Source organism: Pelmatolapia mariae, linkage group LG3_W (genome assembly GCF_036321145.2).
Source record: "Pelmatolapia mariae isolate MD_Pm_ZW linkage group LG3_W, Pm_UMD_F_2, whole genome shotgun sequence".
NCBI classification, from domain to species: domain Eukaryota; kingdom Metazoa; phylum Chordata; class Actinopteri; order Cichliformes; family Cichlidae; genus Pelmatolapia; species Pelmatolapia mariae.
Window position 1 is genome coordinate 37,632,446 of NC_086229.1, and position 27,076 is coordinate 37,659,521.

Consider the following 27,076-nt stretch of genomic DNA (forward strand, 5'->3'; position numbering starts at 1 on the left):
TAATAGGAAGGAAGGATAACAACCTGTAAATTGGTATTAACAATGAAACATAGTTTGGATGACGACCATGCCCAGAATGAATAGAATGAATGAAAGCAGATAATTCACACGAAGACATATTAAATAAAATAGAGAGATGCATAAGGTACATTAAGGCTGTGTCACTGTTTAGCCAAGGAAAGTGTGTGAAAAGAAAGTGTGTCTCCAGCTTGGGAGGGGGTGAAACTGCCGATCACCCCCAGGCCCTGATGGATACATAATAAAATATAAAATAATAAACTATTGTATATTAGTAGTATAGTAGTATATTGTAATATACTATTGCTGTTATAAAAAAAAAGGAAAAACAAAACAACAATAACATTAATAATGATATACTATTTATAATAAGAGGCACCTCAGTCAGTTATGATTTGAGGTGGATAATTGTTAAAAGTAGTCTGATTCAAGCTTAAGGTTTGCTCAAACTCAGTACAATGATATATGAGATGAAGAAAATAAGGAAAATACCTAAACTAATCAGGTGCATAGAAGCACTTGACCTGATTGAAAACCTGTCATCCTAGATGAGACTTTGTTGAGATGAAGAGCAAACCTATACTAACAACTAATAAGCCAAACCCTGTGGACAACAGCTAAAGCTACAGGTTTGAGAAGCTGAATTAAATATGTGGACAATACTAAGCTGATGAGCAAGTTACACATTTTTATTTTTTATTTAATTGTTATTTTTTAGAGCAGAAGCTGCATGATATTAAAAGCTCACACATGCAACTGTCTGTGAGCTCAGTTTTTTCCTCACACTTCTGCTTTGTTTCTGGCAGCAGCTTTTTCTTTTTTCTTTTTGTGTCCCGACTCATGTGTGTAAAGCGTTCATGCCATCAGCAATTTGTTTTTTGTTTTTGTTTGATTATTTTGTTGTTTTGGAAACAAATTTGTGATCATGCCTCTGGATCACAGTGACACATAATGATTAGGCATATGATTTGCTAATGCCTAGTTTTAGAGCTGTGAGCTATGAGCTGTAAGCAATGCCAAGTTTTCTTTTCTAACTTAAAAGTTTGAACTATGTGAGATGTATGAGATGTATGAATTCTTTGAAAAAATAGAAACTGCCTAAAATGCCTTAAGTAATAATGTAGTGTTGCTTCTACAAAGAAATAACACAGAAGAAGCACACTTTGATCATCAGAGTACCCCATGCAGTGACTTCAATTTTAATCTAAGCCAATTTGTCTTACCTGATACATGCGAGACAGCTCTCATATGTTGGAATCTTACTGTCACAATCTCAGCCAGGTGCTGACATTTACAGCAACCCGGTTTCACTGATATTTTTGTAGACGGCTCAGCGTCTAAAAATAGCCTAGGAAGAAACTCTGTAGGTTATGCAGTAACTACAGCAGACAGAGTCATAGAAGCGAAACCGCTCACATCCTGACACTCAGCTCAAAGTGCAGAACTTACAGCAGTAATACGTGCATGTGAATTGCACGCAGGCCAAGATATATACACAAACAGTCAGTATGTTTTTTTCAGCAGTGCATCACTTTGGAAAAATTTGGCAGAACAGAGGAATGATTACATCTACTGGACACCCAGCACAACATGGAAATCTTCTGAAAACACTATTAGAAGTAATAACATTGCCAAAACAGTTAGCATTATGTAAATGTGCTGCACATCAGAAAGATAAATCAGAAATAACTAAAGGCAATAACTTTGCAGATTAAGCTGCTAAGGTAGCCGCACAACAAACCGTAGACACATTAATGTCTGCATCCACTATGCAAATACCACTTGATGTACTTAAAGATGAACAAAAAGCCGCACCAACTACAGAACAGAAGAAATGGTTAAAGTGTGGAGCACAACTAGAAAATGATCTCATGACTTGTGAAGGAAAACCAGTACTTCCCAAGTCACTACACAGAACAGCAGCATTGGTGACCCATGGGGTGACCCATGTTTCAACGGGGGGAATGGTCCAAGTCATAAACACACACTTTTATACTCTAAATTTTGAAACTTCAGCAAAAGAATTTGTGAGAACATGCATGATTTGCCAGAAAAACAACTCACAGGGAAATTTAAGGCCTAAAAGAGGACATTTCCCCACACCACCTCATCCATTTCACACCATTCATATGGACTTTATTAAATTAAGTGAAAGTCAAGGCTCAAAATACGTTCTAGTGATTATAGACGTATTCTCAAAATGGCCAGAGATTTATCCAGTGAAAAAAGCACATGCAATCTCAGTTGCAAAATGTCTATGTAATCATTTCATTCCTTTCAATGTCTTAAGAAAAAGTAATAAAATGATATTAATTACATGTTTTAGTGTGTCAATACAGGTGGACTCTCCTCAACCTGAAAACATGAATACAGCGGTAAAAATGATAAATTAACAGAATTGGGAAAAACAGGCCAGGTTTTGGCTAAAATTTTATAGCTTGACCTCTCACTTTGTCCTCAATCCTGAGAAGAAGATTAAAGGACAGTTAATCTCCTGATGAAGACCGATAGAACACTGTGGACGTGAAGAATTAACAGCAGGCAAAAGACAGTGCAAGTGAACCATTAACACTGACGACGACTGACGACACCAGCAGCATGTAAGAAAAGCACGAGATGCAACATGTACTGTGAATTACAGGCTGGGCAGTTGAACAGTGGGATAAAGAACTGTGGGAAAGCACTGGACATTGATTTTAATATTTGCCATGCTTGGAAGAGAAGACTGAAAGGATGCATGGAGAAGAAAAACAGAGAAGAAACAGACTGTGTTTTTCCTGGAGATTTGAAGGCCAAACAGGGGACCGGTGACAGGTCAAGCCTGGACGAGTTTGAGTGCGAAAGTACAGGATATAATTGGATCAAAAATGGAAGCTAAATCATGGAGGTTTAGGATTGTCCACCACATTTAAAAAGAAAAGAAAAGAGAAAGATCGGGGAAAATAAATACATGAACTACCAGATAATGTACATTCTTCAGAATGACTTTTGTAAAGTGCACAACAACATCATTGATAGGTTTGTAGCATAAACCTATTCGCTGGAACGTTCAGGACAATTTGCTACACGGCAATAACAAGACACAAGTAGGCAACGTTCTTTGTGTTACTCATGCATGAGGAGACCTGCTCAGAGCCAAGTGTCGTTCCACCCACTTGACCTCCGTCAGACTCTGTGTGTGTGTGTGTGTGTGTGTGTGTGTGTGTGTGTGTGTGTGTGTGTGTGTGTGGGGTCAAGATATGACCCCATGAAGACTCCCCAAAGCCGTCCATCTAAACAAAAGGCACTTAGACTAAAACAGATGTAGACACGTTTATCCTACCATAAAACAATAAGACAAGGCACGGCCTCTCCCATGCTCCCAGAATGTGGGTGTGAATGCCAGAGTGCTCTGGAATGCACACAAAGCCTTTTACAACCTACTGAAGATCACACATCCTATCACTACACAATCGATTATACATCTCTAAGCATATATGGTTAAATATCTCTTAATACAAATGACAATAATAAAATATAACCCCAACAATCATCATCATCCTCATCCAGGAAGAAGCGCTCAACTTTAACAGGTTCTAAAGAGACTATTGATCGTCATTGGAGTTTTCCTGGTTTTATTTTGTTTTTTACTTGTGTTATTCCTTGTTTAAAAGCTGTAATTTCACAAATGATAAGTTTATCACTTACAGCATATGCAGATCTACCACAAACCAATGAAGATCATGAAGACCTTTTTCCTATTTGTTTAATGACGATGAAGTGTAACTAATGATGTAGTAACTGCAAATGTGAAAGACAAGTAGCTGCTAACTGATGAATTGTACATTTCATTTTCTGATCAACAGGAGGGAATGTCAAAGGAACATTGTGTATATGTGATCAGTTACATGAAAATGTGCTCTTTTATTATCACTAAGCAAGTGCCATGTCTACGTGACTTCTGTCATGAACTCTTCTGTGATAAACAACTTACAGCTTCCCCTTTCTGTAAGAACATGCAGACTTAGAAAAGGGGAACCTCAGCTCTGAGTTCTTAGAATAGCTCTGTTACCTTTGTACACACAGACATACACACACACACATGAGTAAACTTGTATAAATAAAGAGTGCAGACGGTGACAGAGCGCGAGTCCGTGAGTGCCTCTTGCGTGTACGAGCGCTCTGTGACCGTCCTCGCGAGTGAAAGACAACTGCAGTATTTGTGTTTTCTAACTCAGGTGTCTTAGCTGAAGAAAGACCGGGGTGATTCTTAGAAATCCCCTGTCACTTCCCCATGTGATGTTTGTGTAATGTATGTATGGTCGGATGGGTAAGATGGCGCCGCCATTGCGTGCAATAGGTCGGCAGCCTTAACATGAAATTTCCCCTTGTGGGACTAATAAAGGTATATCAATCAATCAATCAATCAAACAACGGACCGGTGAGTGCTTTCTTTGTGGAAAAAGAGGACATTTTGTTGACTCCTGCCCAGACCGAGTAAAAGAGTCGGCCCGTCAGTAATTGTGGGGATACTGGCGGGCGCCACAACCAAAGTGTTCCCTCACCTCAGCTGCCCTGCTAAATTAATGTCTCACTCCCTCACTCACTCCTGCTGCGCACTCATTGACTCTGGTTCTGAACAAAATTTCCTAGACGAAGAGTTAGCCAAAACCTTAGGCCTGCCCCTATTTTCCCCTTCCAGAGGTCCTGAAGGTCTCAGCCTTAAATGGCGGCCATCTAGCCTCCGTCACACATCGCACTCAGGAGGTTACACTCATTATTTCGGGAAATCACTCTGAGAAAATCAGTTTATTGGTATTCAAAGCCCCCCACACACCACTGGTTCTGGGATTTCCTTGGCTCCAACGTCACAACCCCCAAATAGACAAAGGGTGTGTAACTGGCAGGAGCACGCGGTGTCATGAACAGTGTTTGCTTGCCGCTGTCCCAGATAATCCCGGGACCACCTCTGCGAAAAGTTCCTCAAAAGGTATTCAGCAAAAGTAAGGCGTTGTCTTTGCCTCCACATCGGCCTTACAACTGTGGAATCGACCTACTCCCAGGCGCTCCCCTGCCAACAAGTCGGCTCTACAGCCTGTCTAAACCGGAACGCGAGACCATGGAACGCTACATAACGGAGTCTCTGGCCGCAGGTATTATTCGCCCATCTACTTCACCTTTAGCAGCAGGATTCTTTTTTGTAGAAAAGAAAGATAAGAGCCTGCGTCCCTGCATTGACTTTCGAGGGTTGAACAAGATTACAGTTAAGAATAAATATCCACTCCCCCTGCTGGCCTCAGCATTCGAACTACTACAGGGGGCAGTCAGTTTCACCAAACTGGATCTTCGGAACGCCTATCATCTGGTTCGCATCCGCAAGGGTGACGAGTGGAAGACGGCTTTCAACACCCACCTGGGGCACTTCGAATACTTAGTGATGCCTTCCAGTCTAACTAACGCCCCTGCTGTCTTCCAGGCCCTGATTAATGATGTGCTCAGAGACTTTATTAACCATTTTGTCTTCGTGTATCTGGATGACATTCTGATTTTTTCCAGGTCGCAGACTGAGCACATCAACCATGTACGTCTGGTTCTACGGCGCCTATTGGAGAATCGCCTTTTTGTGAAAGCGGAAAAATGTGAGTTCCATGTGCAAACGGTTTCTTTTCTGGGTTTCATTGTGGAACAGGGGCGTTTGCGAGCTGACCCAGCCAAAGTCAAAGCCGTAGTGGAATGGCCTATTCCCAAGACCCGCAGGGAGATGCAGAGGTTCCTGGGCTTTGCCAATTTCTACCGCCGCTTTATCAGGGATTTCAGCAAGGTAGCCCTTCCTCTAACCAACCTAACTTCTCCTAAGTTGTCTGGTCCTCCGCAGCCCAGCAAGCGTTTGATCGACTCAAGCACCTGTTTTCCTCAGCTCTGGTCCTCGTCCAGGCGGACCCCGGCCGGCCTTTCATCGTGGAGGTGGACGCGTCCGATTCGGGCGTGGGGGCGGTTCTCTCCCAACGGAACGAAGGCAAGCTACATCCCTGTGCGTTCTTCTCCCGCAGGTTGTCTCAGGCCGAGAGAAATTATGATGTGAGCGACCGGGAATTGCTCACCATCAAGTTGGCTCTCGAGGAATGGCGACATTGGCTGGAGGGCACTGAGCAGCCTTTCATGGTGTGGACTGACCATAAAAATCTGGTGTATCTCCAGGCAGCCAAGCGCCTCAATGCCCGACAAGCCAGGTGGCGACAAGCCTTATTTTTTAGTAGTTTTCACTTCTCCAGTACTTACAGGCCAGGTTCTAGGAATACTACGCGTTGTCGCACCAGTTCGCACCCAAGACTGATGAGGACGAAAAGGAGAAACCAGTTCTGCCCCCCACCTGCATTGTGGGCGCGCTAACATGGGAGATTGAAAAGGTAGTCAGGGACGCCCAGCGACAGGAACCCGACCCTGGCACGGGCCCGAAGGGGAAACTGTATGTTCCGACCACGGCTCGTAGTCAAGTCATTCACTGGGCACATACCGCCAAGTTTTCGTGCCATCCAGGTAAAAATCGCACTGTCTCCTTTCTACAACGTTTGTTTTGGTGGCCCTCTCTTATTCTCGATGTCCAGAACTATGTTGCGGCATGCCCGGTGTGCGCACAGAGCAAAACCTCCAACTCACCTGCTTCTGGCCTCCTGCGACCGTTACCCACTCCAAAACGCCCGTGGTCGCACATCGCCCTGGACTTCGTCACCGGCTTGCCTCCCTCTTCAGGTAACACCTCCATTCTAACCATTGTTGACCGTTTTTCCAAGGCCGCCCACTTCATCGCTCTGCCCAAGCTCCCTTCTGCCCTGGAGACGGCCCAGTTACTGACGCAGCACGTGTTTCGGCTCCACGGCATACCCCAGGACATCGTTTCCGACCGAGGCCCTCAGTTCACCTCGCAGGTTTGGAAAGAGTTCTGCGCCGAATTGGGAGCTCAGGTCAGTTTGTCCTCTGGGTTCCACCCCCAAACTAATGGTCAGGGCCAATCAAGAGCTGGAGGCCATGTTGCGATGCATCGCGTCATCAAACCAAGCGACCTGGAGCGACCAGTTGGCCTGGGTGGAGTACGCCCACAACGCAAGCACTTCGTCAGCAACTGGACTCTCGCCCTTTGAGGCGTCGCTGGGGTATCAACCCCCCCTCCTCTCCATCTCCGAGGGAGAGCTGGCGGTTCCCTCTGTCCAGCACCACCTTAGGTGCTGTCGTCGGGTCTGGCGGGCCGCCCGCGCAGCACTCCTGAGAATGGCCGAGCGGAACAAGGCATTGGCGGATCGCCGTCGCACTCCTGCTCCGGATTATCGGGTCGGCCAGCGGGTGTGGCTCTCCAGCAAGCACATCCCCCTTCGGACTGAGTCTAAGAAACTGGCCCCTCGGTCTCTTGGCCCCTTCGCCATCCAGGAGGTCCTGAACCCAGTGACGGTCCGGCTGGCCCTTCCGCCTGCTATGAAGGTACATAACGTCTTCCATGTTTCTCAGATTAGGCCCGTCCGGACCAGCCCTTTGTCGTCATCGGGAGTCCCTCTTCGCTGTTGCCGGCCCACCTGCAGCTGATTACCTGACCAGCTGTTGGTAATCATCCCTCCCGGCTAGAAAGAGGTATTTAACCTGGACTTGCGGCGACAGTCAACGTGGGATTATTACTCCGAACTGGTATAGTCTGTGCGAGCAGTGTGAGCTTGTTATTCGGCTAGCGTGTGGCTAATAGTGGATTTTCCTTCTTCCTCTAGGAGAGGCGAGCGGAGAAGCGAGTTGGGGAGCACACACACTAAGGGCGTTACAACACGGAACGCACGGGAGCAAGGGATGAGCACAATTGGAAAATTGCACTTTTGAGTGAATTGTTGGACTTGCCTGTCTGTTTCACTGTAAATAAACGCACTGTGTTTCTGTGAAGAAGAACCGCGCCTGGGTCCCTCTTTTCCGTGACATTGTTAGACCATAATGTTGGCATGCTTTAAAGTTTTATTCGGGATGGTGATAATTGCTATATCAGTGGACTATTTTTTATTACTATTATTATTATTATTATTATTATTACATTTTTTAAATTGTGGCTGTTGAGGTGGACACTTCACTTTGTATTGTTAAAGGAAAGAACTTCATTGGCGTTGTGTTACTGGACTGACCCTAAGCAATCATTGCAAATAGCAACTTTGCTATCCATTTTAGAAACTCAAAGAAAAAAACACTCCACAGACCTTACTAGCATCACATGTGCATAACTCAAGTGTCATCTTATCAATCTGTTATGTGATATTCAATGTTTTTTTCTTCTATTTCTGGCAGATATAGACATTTAATTTAAAGTCTTGATGTTGCATCATTCTACATACTGTTAGTTACTAACCCTAATGAGCTGTTGTGTTTTATCTTGGACTGGGTTTACACAAATGCTCACTGAATTTGTTGGCAATAAAAGAAATTAAAAAAAAAATAAGTTGGATGTACTTATTTCATTTATGTGGAACCTGTTCGCAAAATAGATTTATGTAAAACTAATTAGTAAAGCACAAAGTGGCTGAAAATATAATATTTTAATTAATCTAACTTAAATTTAACATTTTACTGCCACAAATAAGAAAGGTGTTTAAAAAACTAATCTAAACTATCTAACCTGTAAATATATCATTTATGTTCATACAACATAACTTGATTTAAGTAGTCTTAAATATCTCTTGTTAATCCTAATTAGTTTTTTAAAATTAGATGACCTAAAGTTTTTTGCTTTAAACAAACACAATGCAATTTCATGGAACCTGTTGACAAAATACTTTTAATTAAAGTCAACGTTTCATTTTTTTGTGTGTACCTGCAGGTCTGACAGCAGCAGGTGTATCACTCCTGTTCTGTACCTGGAGACAGCAGTCGCCTCATTGTTCTGACACACAACACAAAACTATCCACAACACTACACACTAACTACACAAGACAACACATTAACTACACACTCCAAGCACGCTAAACGTCACAAATCTCTCACATCTCAAAACTCGCTCTCACTTTTTCTGCTCTCTCTCTCTCGCCGTCATTCCTAAAACTTCCCCCACTTCCTAAACAAATAAATGTCATGTTGCCATATCATTTTTTTTGGTCGACATTGTGCATTTTTCCACAAACAGCCTGTTTTGGTTTTTTTTAGGTTTTTTTGTCATAAGCAGAGAGTGTTTGCTAGCGCTGTCGTTAGACAGTAAATGTGGCGAAACGATTGAGGAAAAAAACGCTGCGCATATATTGTTTATCATGACTCTGGTTTTACGTGGCCTATCAACACAATTTAAAAACTGGTATATATCACCTTGTTGCTTTGTCATCTTGAAGTGGTCATGCAATTGGCTTACCACGACTACTATATTCTTTCTCAGTCAAGCACTCATTTGATTGTTTTGCCCCCTAGCTCCAGGTGTTGGGCCAAAAGGTGATCGTGATTGCCGCCCGCGGGAGTGTGCACAGCTGCTTAAAACTGTAGCGTCCAGATTACTTACATAGTCTGCTACTTCCATGCAACTGATATAAGATGCGGTAAGCTGAACACAGCTTCAACCGTCTGCTTGTTGAAAAAAAGTAACGCAACCGCACCGCATTTTCTTGTTAGTAACTGTAACGGCGTTGTAACTATAGGAATAGTAAGATAAGATAAGATAACTCTTTATTGTCATTGCACAATCATACATAGTACAGTAGTACAATGAAATTGGAAAACTGTCCTACGTCGGCACTACATATAACACAACATGACACAATACGACACATCACAACGCAATACAAACAAAACAACACAGTATATTAACTTAGTAATACAAAAAAGAAGAAGTGTATGTGTATTGCACACTGTTATTATTGCACATTATTATTAGTAATTAGTTAGATTACTTGTTACTGCAAAAAGTAACGCCGTTAGTAACGCAGTTACTTGTAATGCTGTTATTCCCATCACTGGTGATAATAGACCGTCACTGTTCACCGGAGATTGAATATCTGACTGTCAAATGCAGGCCCATCTACCTACCTAGGGAGTTCACCGTTGTCATAATAACAGCTGTTTACATACCACCAGATGCTAATGCTAACTCGGCAATCACACTTCTGCACACAAACATCAATAATAAACAGAGCATTTACCCTGACGCTGTACATTTTGTAGCAGGGGACTTCAATCATGCAGACTTAAAAACAGCAATCCCCAAATTCCACCAGCACATCAAGTGTGCCACTAGGGGTGACAAGATTCTGGACAAAGTTTATTCCAACATCAAAATGGGCTACAGGGCCAGACCTCTGCCACATCTGGGTCAGTCTGACCACTTGTCACTGTTTCTAATACCTGCATATGCCCCCCTCAAGAAAGCTGCTCGCACCATCAATGACCACTATTACTGTATGGCCAGAGGGTGCCTCTCAGCAGCTGTAGGACTGTTTTGACAGGACTAACTGGGATATCTTTGAACATCAGGATCTGGAAATGTTCACAGGCAGTGTTCTCTGCTACATAAAACACTGCATAGACACTGTTACAGCAGACAAATGTATCCGGGCTTATCCCAACCAAAAGCCTTGGATGACCCGGCAGGTCAAGCAGCTGCTGAAGGAGAGCAACATCGCGTTCAGGTCTGGCAACAGGGACCACTACACCGCAGCCCAATCCAACCTGAAGAGATGCATCAGAAAGGTGAAGGGGGACTATAGGAGGAGGATTGAGGAAAATCTGAAGAGTAACAACAGCAGGCAGGTGTGGCAGGGCATCCAGCATCTAACCAACTATAAGATCAACCTCGGAGCTGTGGAAGGTGACCTGGCGTTGGCAGAGGAGCTGAATATCTTCTTCGCCTGCTTTGAGGCCACTGTACCGGAGGTATTGGAGCCACAGCAGCAATACACGGCCCACACCAGCACCACCCTCACCCTGGAAGAACACGAGGTGAGGAGCACTCTGCAGGCCATTAACCCGAGGAAGGCGGCGGGTCCTGATGGTGTACCAGGTCGAATATTGCGGGATTGTGCAGAACAGCTGGCTGGGATCCTCAACAGGATCTTCAACAAATCCCTCCCACAGGCGACTGTTCCACTCTGCCTGAAGTCCTCCACCATAGTCCCCTTGCCTAAGAAGCCCCATATCACAAGCCTGAATGACTAAAGACCAGTGGCACTCACCCCAGTGGTAATGAAATTCTTTGAGAAGCTGGTCCACAGACACATCACAGCAGTCCTGCCTCGCAGCCTGGATCCACACCAGTTTGCCTATAGAGCAAACTAGTCCACAGAAGACGCTGTAGCCACAGCACTCCATGTTGCCACACCTGGAAGAGCTATGTGCAGATGCTTTTCGTGGATTACTGCTCAGCTTTTAACACCATCCTTCCACACAAACTGGTGGTCAAGCTACAAGACCTGGGGCTTCCATACAGCACCTGCATGTGGATCAACAGCTTCCTCTCAGTCCGTAGACAGAGAGTCAGAGTTGGTCATCGCACGTCCTCAGCCCTGAGTCTCAGCACTGGCTCACCCCAGAGCTATGTGCTCAGTCCGCTGCTCTACTCTCTCTACACACATGACTGCACTCCTCTCCACCAGAGCAACATCTTTGTGAAGTTTGCAGACGACACCACCGTGGTGGGGCTCATTTCCAGGGGTGACGAGTCTGCTTACAGAAACGAGGTGGAGCAGCTGTCGTCATGGTGTAAGGCCAATAACCTCCTCCTCAACACTTCAAAAACCAAAGAACTCATAACTGACTTCAGAAGAAAAAAGGCAGAGATCCAACCACTATTCATTAATGGGGACTGTGTAGAAAGGGTGGCAAGCTTCTGCTTCCTGGGAGTCAACATAGAGGAGAACCTATGCTGGTGCGTGAACACCTCTGAGCTGCTGAAAAAGGCCCAACAGAGACTGTACTTATTGAGAATTCTCAGGAGGAATAACGTCACACAGAGACTGCTGGTGTCCTTCTACAGAACCACCATTGAGAGTGTACTAACCTATTGCATATACATCTGGTACACTAGCTGCACAGTGGCTGCAACATGTAAGAGTTTGTGGAATGTGCTTTGTCTGTGTCTCTGTATATAAGATGTAAGGGCGGCAGCCACAATTCAGAGATGATCTTGGTGTTTCACTGGGATGTTCTCTCCACATTGCAATGTGTTTATTAAACCCACTTCAAATCAAGCTCACTGGGTGTGTTGCAGGCTATTGTTAAAATTTCCATAACAACTGACTGAAGCATGTATGTGGAAATGTATGTGAATGTTTGCTAATACTATTCTTATTAGCACTTTAAGTTTTTATTTATTGATTTTATTGAATTTTATTGTTTTATATATATTTTGATATTGTTAGGGATGATGCACTGATTGGGGACCATTTTTAATTTCGTTGTACCTGTGACAATGAGAATAAAGACATTCTGATTCTGATGTCCTTCTTTTCTCTCTCTCTCTCTCTGTTTCCACACAAGCTCAAAGTCCCTGCAGCCTGTTTTTATCTGCTATCATCAGATCTTCAGCAGCCTCATTCACATCCCTCACACACTCTACAGCCTCATCAGTACTGACTTCATCTTCACTGACTGATGGACCACAACATGAACCTGTGGAGGCTGAACAACTGTCCTGTCAAACATCTCCCTGTCACCACTCCACTTCTGTCAGCCTTTAAATGAACCCTGCTCAAGTCTTTCAAGTCTATTTGGAGCCAAAAAGAAAAACTAATGTTCAGTCGTTTGGAAAGACACAACATTTCTGAAAGCACTCAAACTTCTTCACATTTGTCTTCAAACGCACAGTTTCAAACATCAATCAAAGATCTGAAATACAGAAAAACAACAACAGCTGCAGTCAGTGAACTCACCTCAGAGTCTCCAGTCGACAGTTGGGACTCTCCAGTCCAGCACAAAGAAGCTTCACGCCTGAATCATACAGGTCATTCAGACTCATGTCCAGCTCTGTCAGGTGGGAGGGGTTTGACTTCAGAGCTGAGGCCACAACTTTACAGTGAGTCTCTGAGAGTGCACACTTAGTCAGTCTGTGATTATAGAAAATATAAAATGTGTTATTATAAAAGTAGAAAATCTGCATTATAAACACAGACTGAATCTATATGAAGACAAAACAGAGTGAGGTCATAATCTGATGAACATCTGCTCTTCACATCTGTGCTTCAGCTCCTCTTACTGTGTTTGACATGACACAGTGATTCAGTCTCTCTCAGACCTGCAGACTTTTAATGATAATCTTTGTTTGACTTTAATCTGCAGATGAAGGAGGAAAGATGGTGTCACATTTAGGCTTCCATAATGTCCACAGTCTGTCACTGAGATCTGATCCAGAGTCAGAGTGAAGACACACTTTTGGACTGTTTCCTGATTTTAATCTGACTCCAGGACATTTTGAATGAGTTCAGCTCAGTGAAGAGTTCCAGCTGGGAAAGATGATCTCTGTTTGCTACCTGCTGCTGTCAGGTATGACTGTTCATGTCCACACGGAGGAAAAATCTGCTGACTGTTACCAAATGAAGCAGATATCTCATCACTGGACAATAATGATGAATGAACTCAGAGCTGCTGATATCAGATCTGATTTCAGGGGAACTAAACAAAGAAATGATTGGCTCATTTTAGCTTTCTGAGCCATTAGTCTGCTGATATATCGCTAGTTGGCAGAAAAAGATTTGTATTCCTGTTCAGGGCTTCAGTGTTTATGAGTCCAGATCCAGGTGACAGCAAATCAAAATGATGTTACCTGTCTGTGTCCAGCAGCAGCCTGTATTCACTTTGAATATTGTTATAAACTGACATGGATCAGTTTGTCTTTGATTGGTTTGTAAATGTCACTGTTTCCATTGAACCTGAGTGACGGCACAAAGACACAGAGTGAGAGAAAGGAGAGAGCAGGATGGAGACAGCAAAGAGAGAGCAAACAGAAACAGGTGAGAGTGGACATGTAACCAAGGTCAGCAACCAATCAGAAAGCTTCTGTTTGACCCACAGTCACTGATGATGACTGCACATAACCAAGCAGTGTGTTACTCTGATATCAAATATGGATCCTGCTCTTATAATAATGATCATCAGATGATATTATTGTGTTATTTTGTAGCTGAATACGATGTTTGTGTGATTATCAGTGAAAGAAGCAGTGAGAGGGATGGAGAGAGAGAGAGGACAGAGGGTGAAGTTAGAAACACTAAAAGGATTTTTCATGGATTTCATGGATGATTTGAGTGATTTCCAGCAGGACACTTAAACATGTCAGTGGACGTTCTAAAGAACATATTCACTGATATGAAACGTGTCATTGAACAGGATTAATATTAGTGGAAACATGGTGGAAACAGCTGTGACTGCATGGATGTGACACACAGAACAAATCTGTTCTCCACTCTTGAATTTGGAATCCATGGAGCTGCTCTGTGCTGAGTCTGTACAATAAAGGAATGGTGTGGAAGGTTGCAGCATACAGACACAAACACTTTGTGGTGACAACCTAAACCTCCCACCGTCTATAAAGCACTGTACTAAGAGATGGGTCATTTGACTGTGTAATAAAATGTTGTATGAAGAGTAACGATGTTTAAAAATGAAAAAATTACATCATGTCAAAAATTACTAACACTGTTTAATGATGTTAATGATCACATCTGGACTCACTGAGCCTTTCTGCAGTTCCTTACAGCTGGAATCAGTCTACGTAGTCCCCAGAATGATGTGTTGTACTTCTGCAGGTCCAACTCATCCAGAACCTCCTCTGACATCTGCAGCATGAAAGCCAGAGCTGAGCACTGGATCTCAGAGAGTTTCTTCTCTGATCTGTTCTCTGACTTCACGAACTCTTGGATATCCTGAAATAATGAGAGGTCGTTCATCTCCATCAGACAGTGGAAGATGTTGATGCTTCTGTCAGGAGAGATTTCATCACTGTCCATCTTCTTCAGGTTGTTGATGACTCTCTGGATGGTTTCTGGACTGATCTCTGTCTGACCCAGCAGACCTCCTAAGAGTCTCCGGTTGGACTCCAGAGAGAGGCCATGAAGGAAGCGAACAAACAGGTCCAGGTGGCCATTTTTACTCTGGAGGGATTTCTTCATGGCTCTCTCGAGGAACTCATCCAGAGATGATTTCCAATAATTTTGTCCCACGAAACCTTCAAGCACCTCTGTCTTCCTGTTGGAGTGACAGTGGAACATGTAGACTGCAGCCAGAAACTCCTGAATGCTCAGATGAACAAAGCAGTAGACTGGTTTCTGGAAGATCACACACTCTCTTTTGAAGATCTCTGTACAAACTCCTGAGTACACCGAGGCCTCTGTGACATCCAGACCACACTGCTCCAGGTCTTCTTGGTAGAACATGATGTTTCCTTTCTCCAGATGTTCAAACGCCAGCCTCCCCAGCTTCAGAAGAACTTCCCTGTCAGCCTCCGTCAGCTCCTGTGGACTCGTCTCATGTCCCTCATGGTACTTGTTCTTCTTCCTCTTTGTCTGAACCAGCAGGAAGTGTGAGTACATGTCAGTCAGGGTCTTGGGCAGCTCTCCTCTCTGCTCTGTAGTCAACATGTGCTCCAGAACTGTAGCAGTGATCCAGCAGAAGACTGGGATACTACACATGATGTGGAGGCTCCTGGATGTCTTCATGTGGGAGATGATTCTGCTGGACAGCTCTTCATCACTGAATCTCCTCCTAAAGTACTCCTCCTTCTGGGCGTCAGTGAAGCCTCGTACTTCTGTTAGCCTGTCAACACATGTAGGAGGGATCTGATTGGCTGCTGCAGGTCGGGAAGTTATCCAGACGAGAGCCGAGGGAAGCAGATTCCCCTGGATGAGGTTTGTCAGCAGCTGGCTGACTGATGACTTCTGTCTGACATCAGATAGCAGCTTCCTGTTGGTGAAATCCAATGAAAGTCTGCTTTCATCCAGGCCGTCAAAGATGAACAAAAGCTGAGAGACAGCCAGCTTCTCTGCTGTGACCTTCTGTAATGTTGGATGGAAAACATGGAGCAGCTCCAGAAGACTGTACTGCTCATCTCTGATCAGGTTCAGCTCCCTGAATGAAAGCAGAACCACCACACTGACATGTTGGTTCTCCAAGTCCTCTGCCCAGTCCAGAGTGAACTTCTGCACTGAGAAGGTTTTTCCAACACCAGCCACGCCGTTGGTCAGAACCACTCTGATGGGTCTCTGTTGGTCAGGTAAGGCTTTAAAGATGTCCTGGCACCTGATTGGAGTGTCATAGAGGGCGTCCATCTTGGAAGCTGTCTCCAGCTGCCTCACCTCATGTTGGGTATGAACCTCTTCACTCTGTCCCTCTGTGATGTAGAGCTCAGTGTAGATCCTATTGAGGAGGGTTCTACTTCCTGTTTCATCACTTCCTTCAGTCACACGTTCACATCTCCTCCTCAGACTGATCTTATGTTCATCTAAAACCTCCTGCAGACCAACATCTGCTGAAAGAAAGAAAAACAGAAAGAAAACTCTTCAATGTCTGAACAACACAAGAAGTCCAGTTTTCAGAAATGAGTCCATCAGCAGACAGATGTTCAGTCTTACTTTGTACACAGCTGCTCTGACTGGCTGTCTGCAGTCCAGCTCTGCTTCTGGATCTTTCTCCACACTGGGGACAGGAGGAGTCTCCCGATGAAGCAGACTGGTCCCAGTATGAGGAGATGCACTGTCTGCAGAACCAGTGTCCACAGCTGGTAGAGACTGGATCCTTCAGGACATCCTGACACAAAGCACAGCAGGACAGCTGCTCATCCTCACAAACACCACTCCTCTTCCTCTCTCTGTGAACACATTTCTTTATCACTAAAATAATTTACTGTTAGTAAAAAACATCCAGATTTGACCAAACTGCAGTTCCATACAGTTCCTCTGATCTCATCAACACTAGTGAGCTGTTTTTTCCTGTCTGCCTGTCTTATTAAACACTGAACTCAAAGCGGCTGACATGAATGAACAGGAACAGCTGACAGATACACACCAACAATAAAAGTTAGCTGATTCCTGCCAGCCAATAATAAAACACCTGTTCAGTGACATTTTCATTGCTCAAGAAAAGACAGGGGGGCTTTTAGAAAACATATTTATAATTTCCTGCATCAATATTTGATAACATGTGAACATCAATTATTAATCAGTTCATTTTAAATAAATTACTGAACTTTATTTCTTCAGTTTTAGGTTTAACGTTAGGCTATATTTTTTTCATAAATATTTTGTCTCATTTCAACACTTTCTGTACTTTAAAAAATACCACTAATATCATTTTTATCAGTTATAGTAACCATCTATGTTACTGAGACTGTATTATTTTTTAAAAGCTAATAAACTAATAAACAATAGTTGTATACACCAAAAGTCTGCTATGGCTACAACCTTTGGTGAGGTTTTGGTTCATCAGTGGTCTCCTGCGAAACATACTGCTGCACTGAGTCTGGAAAAACCAACTTTTGAGAGATTTCTCTAAATGAACAATATAATTCATCACATCACTCTCATTACTTCACACATCGGTGAAACCACAAAAGTCATTAAACCTTTTTTAATGTTCCAAACAATAAATAAAAATAAAACACTTACATTGTGACAATGGCAGACATGACTACAATACAGGAATAATAGCAATGACATGAAAGAAGATAATTCACCAAATGAGACTAAATGTTAAGTTTTGCATTCAGTATTACATATCTGTGAGGAGAAAATGTTTGTGAAACTTTCAGTGTCTGCTGTGAGCGCCATGGTTAACAGTTTATTAGCCCGGAGGAATCTGAGCTCATTACTTCAGCTCTGAGATATTGTTGAGTTTTCTCACTTCAGGTCCTTCTAATTGTTTTGGTCAGCTCTTCTAAATCATTATATTTATTCTACTTTGATTGTTTTGTGTGCTGAGGGTCAATGTTGTATGACCCAATTTTTCTTATGATTTAAATATCCTGATATTTTCTTTCAGAAAGCTGTAGAGCTCTCCTGGCTCGGTTGGCCTTTGCTCTGTACTGCAGTACTTGCATAAGGTCCACTGGATAGATCTGCATGTGCATTTACAATTGATGTGACATTTTGGCACAAACACAATTAACAAACACTACGAGCAACGTGTTTAATGTGCAGTGGCTTTCTTCTCATTCATCCACTTAACACTGTATAAAAATCTGAAGCCTCTCACTGACATCATCCTTCCAGTCCCACGTCAACAAGACTACCTCCCATCTTCAGAACGCAGCAAGAATTTTTCTTCCTTTCTATGGAGAAACTGAGAAGCCAATAGGATTTTAGCTGAAACTTGCCCATAGTCCTGCTCCATCACTGCTCACTTCTACCTGTGTTGGTGCTGAGTGGACAGTCATACGCTGTGTCCCAATCCAGCGACCACACGCTTCGTAGTATGCACACTTCGCAGTACGCACACTTCGCGTACTACGAAAAGCTGAGAGACAGTGAGCTTCTCTGCTGTTACCTTCTGTAATGTTGGATGGAAAACATGGAGCCAGAAGACTGTGGTCATGTCCAAATTCATGGGCTGCATCCTCCTGAGGACCCGGCCTTCGCGGTCCACGTGGGCTGGGTCCTCAGAAGGTCGGGTAGGCCGGAAGTAAATGGCTGTGTAATTGGACGGTCTAGCCTTCTGATCAGCATCACCGCTGTCTCGGTGGAGTTTAATAAACTCAGCCGTCTGCTCCTTGCTATCTAAAATATAACAGGACACTGGCATAAATTCTCGACCATCTCAAACTTCTGTTTAATCAGTTTTCTGTTTGACGTTTATTCAGCTGTGTAAAAACCAAGGAGGAACCCACCCGAGGGATTAATAAAGTTTTATTTTATCTAATCTAATCTAATAACTTTAATCTTAGCCAAACCAATTTACTCACGAACAAATAAAACACTGAAAAAAGCCAAACAATAACATTTTTAGGTTGTCTAAGTGACTTACATATTACGTTTAACCTGAGTAGCGAAAGTCTGCGGTGATCTGAAAATGATGTGCTGGGAGTTGTGCCGTTCTCGGCGGCTTCAGTGACCCTTGAGTTCTTGGCAAGCTATCGAGCTGGTGGGTAACAGACGTCTCCGAAAACGTTGAAGCACTTTTGCAAATGTGCGATATCTTGATAAACCAAGCAGATATTTGAAGTTTACACACCCACATTCTCGCCTGAAAATATGTTAAAAGTTTATTTTGTGACTCAGAAAGATTAATAAGAGTAATTTTAAAACTTTGCCGGAAACTGGAGTTTGTCAGGCCCACGCTATGAATTCTGGAATATGGTGGGCCATGAAGGACACACCCAACCCATCCTTCAAATTCGGGGAAAAGGAGGACGCATTTGTCGGCTGCATTCAGAGGAGTCTACGAATTTGGACAGCTTTCGGCGCGTCGCTGTGACGTAATCGGTCTACGAATGCGTCCTCGGGAGGATGCAGCCCATGAATTTGGACACGACCTGTATGTCCTACGTACGGCGGGTACTACGAAGTGCGGAAGTGAGAGGCTTGTGAAATGGGAGGGTCTAGCCTTCGCCGCGCTGCTCAGGTTGCCTAGCAACCAGGATACTAACCATAAAAAACGTTTCATACAGAATTGTTTGACAGAAATGAAGGAGAAAAATTTTTCTTTTGTTCGTTCATTTTTTTATGACATCACTTTGATTAGTTGAGGATCTGAGGCTGAGACCACGGGACTGTAAAACATGATTGTTGGGCTTCATTTCTGTACTGAACAGTCATTTTAAGATTATTTAGTAAATAACAATTAGCTTATGTTGTTCATGAGACTAAAATCATCTCACTGTGGTAATGTAAATATAATATGGCCAATATTAAAGTTATTGTCACATTATTACGATATATTACAGCAGTGAGCTTGAACTACTCTTGGTGGCGCTGTCACTTGGTGTTCGCTCTCTCTGCGGTAGAGTATCACTTCCTGTTCCTGCTCAAACAGGGTGGTGTTCTTGAGTAGCTTATCTGCTTAGTGATTTATTTAGATACATTCTTTCTTCATAGTATAATCTTCACGTGTTTCATCCGAAGCACACTTTCTGTGTAGTCACTCCCGAATTTATAGCCAAAGTATTCACTCACTGTGTCTTTACTGTTTCGCTAGCTTAGCTTAGCTTGTAGCCAACTCGCTAGCAGCATGGCCTCTTCACCTGTCCCTCCTGCACTTTGCTGCTCATTGTGACAGATCACGAATTTAGAAGATCATCATTTAGCCTGGAGAAATAGTTTGTTGCTTTATAAGAAAGCCCTCCGCAAAGCCAGAACATCTTACTATTCATCATCTTAGAAATATGGTATCTAACCAGATTCTTACTCTGGATGGCATTACCTTGGCCTCCAGTAATGCTGGGAGGAACCTTGGAGTCATTTTTGACCAGGACATGTCCTTCAACGCACATATTAAACAAATATGTAAGGCTTCTTTCTTCCATTTGTGCAACATCTCTCAAGTTAGAAATATCCTGTCTCAGAGTGATGCTGAAAAACTGTTCATGCATTTATTACTTCCAGGCTGGACAACTGTAATTCATTATTATCAGGATGTCCTAAAAACTCGCTGAAAAGCCTTTAGCTAATCCAAAATGCTGCAGCAAGAGTACTGACAGGGACTCGAGAGAGCATATTTCTCCTGTTTTGGCTTCCCTTCATTGGCTTCCTGTTAAATCCAGAATTGAATTCAAAATCCTGCTCCTCACATACAAGGTCTTAAATAATCAGGCCCCATCTTATCTTAATGACCTTGTAGTACCATATCACCCTATTAGAGCACTTCGCTCTCGCTCTGCAGGCCTACTTGTTGTTCCTAGAGTATTTAAAAGTAGAATGGGAGGGAGAGCCTTCAGTTTTCAGGCCCCTCTTCTGTGGAACCAGCTTCCAGTTTGGATTCAGGAGACAGACACTATCTCTACTTTTAAGATTAGGCTTCAAACTTTCCTTTTTGCTAAAGCATATAGTTAGGGCTGGACCAGGTGACCCTGAATCCTCCCTTAGTTATGCTGCAATAGACGTAGGCTGCTGGGTAGGGATGGGTATTGATAAGATTTTAACGATTCCGATTCCATTTTCAATTCTGTTTAACGATTCGATTCTTTATCGATTCTCTTATCGATTCCTTTTTTTAAAAAAAGGAGAACACTAAGGTCGATTAGCTTAGAACTTTGTTTTATATCTTCTCTTTGAACAAGATAGAAATTTAGGAGTAACATGGCCTTACAAACCCAACAGTGAGATCTTAAGAGATCCAGCGTATGGATATTCAATGGGGTGTCACAGGGTCCCCGGAAAAAAATTGTAAATGTAAAATAAAATAAATATTCTTCTGTAGCAATAACAAAGTATAACATAAATTATTCTGTAGCAATTACACAAGAATATCCAGTAATCTCCCTGCCTACAATTAAACACATTCACTTACCGAAAATCGGGGGCACCTACTGTGGCAAATGCCTTTTACCACAAACTTAGTCACTGCTCGGTGACATTCTGGCCTGAAAGGAGACGCTACCGGTAGACTGCAGCGAAAACTGCCAGCATCTGAGCCAGCCAGACTCTGTCTGTCTCTCTCATCATGGTCACCTAAATGCACAGTAATGGCAGGTTTTGTAATAAGGCAGATCGCGCTAACATAATATGCACTGTTAGTTGATTATTTACCTGCCGCATTAACGGGAGAAGACGTGCAAACGTTACCGGTGCTGCTGGGTTGAGATTCACGAGTCCGGAGCGGAATTAAAAACACGACATTCATTTAAGGTTATCGCGTGTTTTGTGAGCAAATGCTTTTGCATATTCGTAGTGTTTCGTCCCTTAAATGAAATATCTACTTTGCAAGTATTGCAAGTTGCCCTGTTGCCATCCGTTCTCGTAAAGTGTGACCAAACTTTTTAGCGTTTGAGCCGCCATGTTTCCTGCCAGGTAAATGACGCTCCACAACGTGGTGACGTCATTCGGGGCAACTGGAATCGATAAGGGAATCGTTTGGAAAAATGGCAAACAATTCCAAGGAATTGAAACAGTGGGAACCGGTTCTCAACAAGAACCGGTTTTCGATACCCATCCCTACTGCTGGGGGATTCCCATGATGCATTGAGTTTTTCCTTTCCAGTCACCTTTCTCACTCAGTATGTGTTAATAGACCTCTCTGCATTAAATCATATGTGTTATTAACCTCTGTCTCTCTTCCACAGCATGTCTTTCATACTGTTTTCCTTCTTTCACCCCAACCGGTTGCAGCAGATGGCCCCACCCCTCCCTGAGCCTGGTTCTGCCGGAGGTCTCTTCCTGTTAAAAGGGAGTTTTTCTTTCCCACTGTCGCCAAAGTGCTTGCTCATAGGGGGTCATATGATTGTTGGGCTTTTCTCTGTATCTATTATTGTGCAATATAAAGTGCCTTGAGGTGACTGCTGTTGTGATTGGGTGCTGTATAAATAAAATTGAATTGAATTGAACTCTGTGTCAAATACTGAGCTTCAGTAAAGATTCAAGTTGCAGTTATTTATATTTCCAATCACATTAAATCTTCACTCAAAGACAAATATCTTTGACAGTGTATATATAGATGTATTAGATATAACACAAATATTTTTTGTTTAATATGTTGGCATTACTAAATTTGGCTCAATGCTTACATATATGTGTAAAAAGAAAATGTATGAGCTGTGATAACTGTTTCTGATAGAATGAAGAGTAGACTGATATATTAAATATTCCTTTATTGGGTGAGAAAATCAGACCATGTCATAACTGCTTTAAGTCACACAGAATAGATATCAGAGCCTTAAACAGGCTGACTTCTGCTAAATGGGTCAAACTGGGCAGAAAGTCTACAAACACATAACATCCTTATAGAATATGATGTAACACTATAGATCAACTTACCTCAGAATATATAAAGCATATAAACAATTACAGCAATATGATGCAACAAACACAGCAGTGCTACTAATCCAAAATACTCAAAGCTTCATAGAACTGAAACAAACATTTATTTTTAGGTCCATTCTGCTGCTGATACATACTTTAGGTTTCTGAATATTAAACTTGTTGCTGCCTTTCATAGTGTTTAACTTGAAGGCCCTGAGTACTTTCTCCCACACTGAAAACACTGGGATGATAACATCATTTGAACATATGATGATAATAAGACTGATTCAGGACAGACAATTAGTTATGTTAAACTTTCCTAGCAGTCCTTCACAAACAGGGAACAGCCTGTCTATTCTCTCCATCTGTCAGCTGCTGCTGGCTCTTCCTCCTCCTCTTCCTCACACACTGCTGAGTTTGTCCTGGTGGATCATCAGGGGTGCAAAGCCTCACAGATGATGTGCAGCAGTGGGTCCCTCAGTCTGTCCTCACTCTGGACACTTGCAGTTGTCACACATGGAAATCAAATGTGTGATAAGCTGCAGGATTCAAACACAAGTGTAACTTATAAATACATGTTCATACTTTTATTCCACAATCAGAGAGAAAGAAACAGAGAGAGAGTGCAGGACAGACAGACAGGTGACAGTCTCAGGTGTATACACTGCTACAAACAGCACAAGAGAAGGAGGATTTAGTGTTTGTGTTATTACGAGTGCTAAACAAGAAGAGTTCCAGATGGTCCAGTGGACACATGTGTGACTCCTGTGATTAAAGCATCTTTCTTTCAGCTTAACGAGTGAACCGTCAGCTCGTTCAAACACACGTTAAAGTCCGTTTGGCTCGACACCACCGAACAGAGGCAGCAATATAACATAGCTAACATTAACAGTGCAGTGAATCCTGCTTGTGCCGTGATATTCAGGACTGCAAACCGAGCAGCATCACTGACTTTCAGCTTGTTGTGTTTGTGGATATATGACTGACTTTAATTATCCATAAAATCATCACATTCTCTGTAAGTTTAAGGTCAACTGTTGGATGGCGTATATGTTAAAGGCTTTAAAACCAAGTAAACGCTGAAAGTACAAACATCACTAATGTCACATAACTTTGCCGACATGTGGCCTACAGTAATGTTTTAATGTTCTTCATTATTAAACATTCGCACATGAAATTTCCCCTTGTGGGACTAATAAAGGTATATCAAATCAAATAAATAAGTGATATGATATTCAGTACTTACTTTTGACAGTTTATTCTTCGTCCGCTCTGCTTCAGCGTCTGCCGTATTTTTTGGCAAAATTATCCACACCCATCGCCGTGCTATGAATTGTGGGATATATGGGACCACGAAGCGTACACCGGACCACGCTTCAAATTTGGGGAAATCAACGGCGCATACATTCGAGTACACGTCGAATTGGGACAGCCGTCGTCGCGTCGCTGTGACGTAATAGGTCTCAAAATGCGTACTCCGAAGCGTGCGGTCGCTGGATTGGGACACAGCCAGGGACACACTTTTGTTATCTAACAGGATTAAAGTGGTTAACATTGTTAGTTTTGATTGTATGAGCTAAGGGTAGAGCTCTGGGAAGTATTAAATATTAATAGACGACCATGAAGTGTGGAAACGTTCATGGACAATTTATAACCAATAGATATGTCCCATGTGTGTGTTCATGTTAGTTCATGTTACTTAATGTGCTTCACTGCAGTTAAACTAAACTTAACTAACCTCGGCTAGCTTTGTTAGCTGTTTACATCTGTTTGCTTCTCTCCTACACTCGCATGTTAATACAGTTGGATTCAAACTAAATCTGTTATAATGGACATATTTTTCTGTTCTTGTTGTCAGTCAACAGAATAACTAATACTAATAACCAATTGTAATGTGGCCCATAAATTAGAGGTTTAACAGCTAACACCGCTAGTTCGATTGGCAGCTACTCTGAAATTCAGATTTCCGTAACTGTGACATCGTCGGATGTGTTAAAAACAAAGACTAATTCAGAGTTAGTTAAAAGCGAACTCATTGCTCAGAGAGAAAAAAGCCACAGCGTCTCATTCAAGTCTGTATCTGCAGGCATCCACCTCTAAAGTCTGACATCATTTCTGGGTCCAAACTTTTCTTCTGTTCCAAACTCAAATGGCACCGTGACATCACTGAGAGTTAAAAACAGTCCAAATTCATTCATCTCCAATAAAATGTTCAGTGTGGCTGTTCCCACTGGTGTTAAAACAAAGTTTAACATCCAGGTGTCTTTTCTTTGTGCTCCTTGGTTCCCAGGTTATTTCAGAGTCTGTTCCTAGTTCTTCACTTCATAGTTCTTTATTCTAGTTTTCAGTTTTAGCTCCTTGTAGGAGCCTAGATAAAGCTTGTGGAGTTTATAATTTGGCTTAATGATTCAAACTATAAAGTTATGACTCACTGGCTTAGAGTTGTTTTATATTGGAAGGAATATTTACAGATTGACATATTAAGAATAATGGAATAAGTTCATAGTTTGATTGCTTGCACTTAAAAAGTGTGCTTTTATTTCTATAGTCTGGCAGAGACTGTCAGGATCCTGGGTCTCCTGACCCAGCGTTTTTAGTTCTTTGTGATTTTTGTATTTTGTACTCGTGTGATTTATTCTATGGTTTCTAGTTTTGATCCCTTGCCCTTCATGTTTCTCTGTGCCCCCTCTGTTCTGTGTAAAGTCCGGGTTTCTTGGTCTGTGTCTTCGCATGTTTTGAGTTTCTTGTGTTTTCTGTCACTCTGTATTGTGACTTATGTTTTCATGGTTGGTCTTTTGTTACTCCCTCGAGTCTAGTTTCTTGTGTTCCAGGATTTCCCTCTGTGTATTATTTATCATCTCTAGTCTTTTGGTTCTTTGCCTTATGGTTATGTCTCTGTGTTTCTTAGTTGCTCTGTCTCCACTGTGTCAAGCTTGTGTCTCAGTGTTGTACTTCCTGTTTTACTTTGAAGGTCTGTCTCATGTGAATGTGTCCTGCTTTGCTTCCTTGTCTCGTCAGTTCTGATTTCTCCCAGCTGTGCCCTCCTTCTGTGTCTCATTCCCTCATTATTCCCCAGTGTATTTAAGCCCTCTGTTTCTCTGTGTCAGTGTTGTGTCCCTCATGCTGTGTGGATCTCACTGTGAGTTTAGGTTGTTATTTCCTAGTTTAGTTTAGCATGCTTTTCCCCTGCCAGCAAATAAAGCTGAGTATTTTGAGTTCATCCCTCGAGTCTGAGTGCCTGCATTTTGGGTCCAACTCCTGCCTGCCACACAGTGCTTCCTGACAGAGACAGGAAGTGAGGAGAGTGAAGCCATGAAGGGTTTTGACCTCTCAATCTCTCTGCATCTGTTTTAAGTCTTTGATAATTGTGGATTCAGGTATCCTGAACCCATCTTTGGACATTTGTACGTAAATATTTTAAAACTCTATCAAAGACTCCTGATGTGGATGTTTGCAGAAGGAAAAGAGGGACAGAGTGGAGAATCGAGCTGAGGCTTCATTCACTGCAAACCTACAGTTATGTTTTCTTATTCCTAGTGTTTGCATGTTCACAGCTGAAATAAAGCTGCCTCTGTGACTTCATCCTGTTGTGTTTGGGTCCAATCCTGCCTGCCACACAGTGCTACAGGACAAAGTCTAATATTTTTATCTTTTTAATGAATCTGTGGTCATATTTATCCAGGAAAACACAAACATGTAAAGGAGCTCATCACAGTTTTGTTACCTCATTGCTCCAGGTTTATCACTGAAGTTTGGATGGGGATGTGACCTCTGACCTCTGCAGACACAAACATGTTTTATTCAATTATAAATTCTCTGATAAAGTCATAGAAGTAGCTGTGATCACACAGACTGTAGATAATGCAGCTGTTTCCTGTCAGTAACAGTCCTCTTAGATTAGAGTTCAGCTTTTTACAGGAAAACAAATGTCCCAGAATGCAACAGTGAGAAACAGTCTGCCTCTGTGGCTGTGATAGCTGCCGTTAGGAGCATTCATGTGTTTATAGTTAGATGAGGAGATGTTACCACCATGGACATGTTAAGAAATCCTGGAGCATCACGTGGCACAAACACTTTGTGTTCCTGTCATCTGAAAGCAACAGGAAGTTCATTAATAAAGGCGGGATGGAGACATAACTGTGATGGTTCTCCTTCATTCAGCTGTTACACACACATCTGGGCTCACACGACGAGCCTTTGTCTA

At 42.6% G+C, this 27,076-nt stretch overlaps 1 protein-coding gene across 1 annotated transcript in view; it reads right to left on the bottom strand.

The window, feature by feature from the left end:
* Positions 1–17,609, bottom strand: part of LOC134622508 (NLR family CARD domain-containing protein 3-like) — a 39,926-nt gene extending 22,317 nt beyond the window's left edge. The window contains exons 1-4 of the mRNA XM_065470163.1: positions 17,590–17,609; positions 16,558–16,793; positions 14,663–16,451; positions 12,865–13,038 (exon numbers count right to left, since the gene is read on the bottom strand). Coding sequence (XP_065326235.1) covers positions 12,865–13,038; positions 14,663–16,451; positions 16,558–16,793; positions 17,590–17,609 — 2,219 coding nt within the window. The remainder of the gene's footprint in view (positions 1–12,864; positions 13,039–14,662; positions 16,452–16,557; positions 16,794–17,589) is intronic.
* Between the last annotated feature and the right edge of the window lie 9,467 nt (positions 17,610–27,076).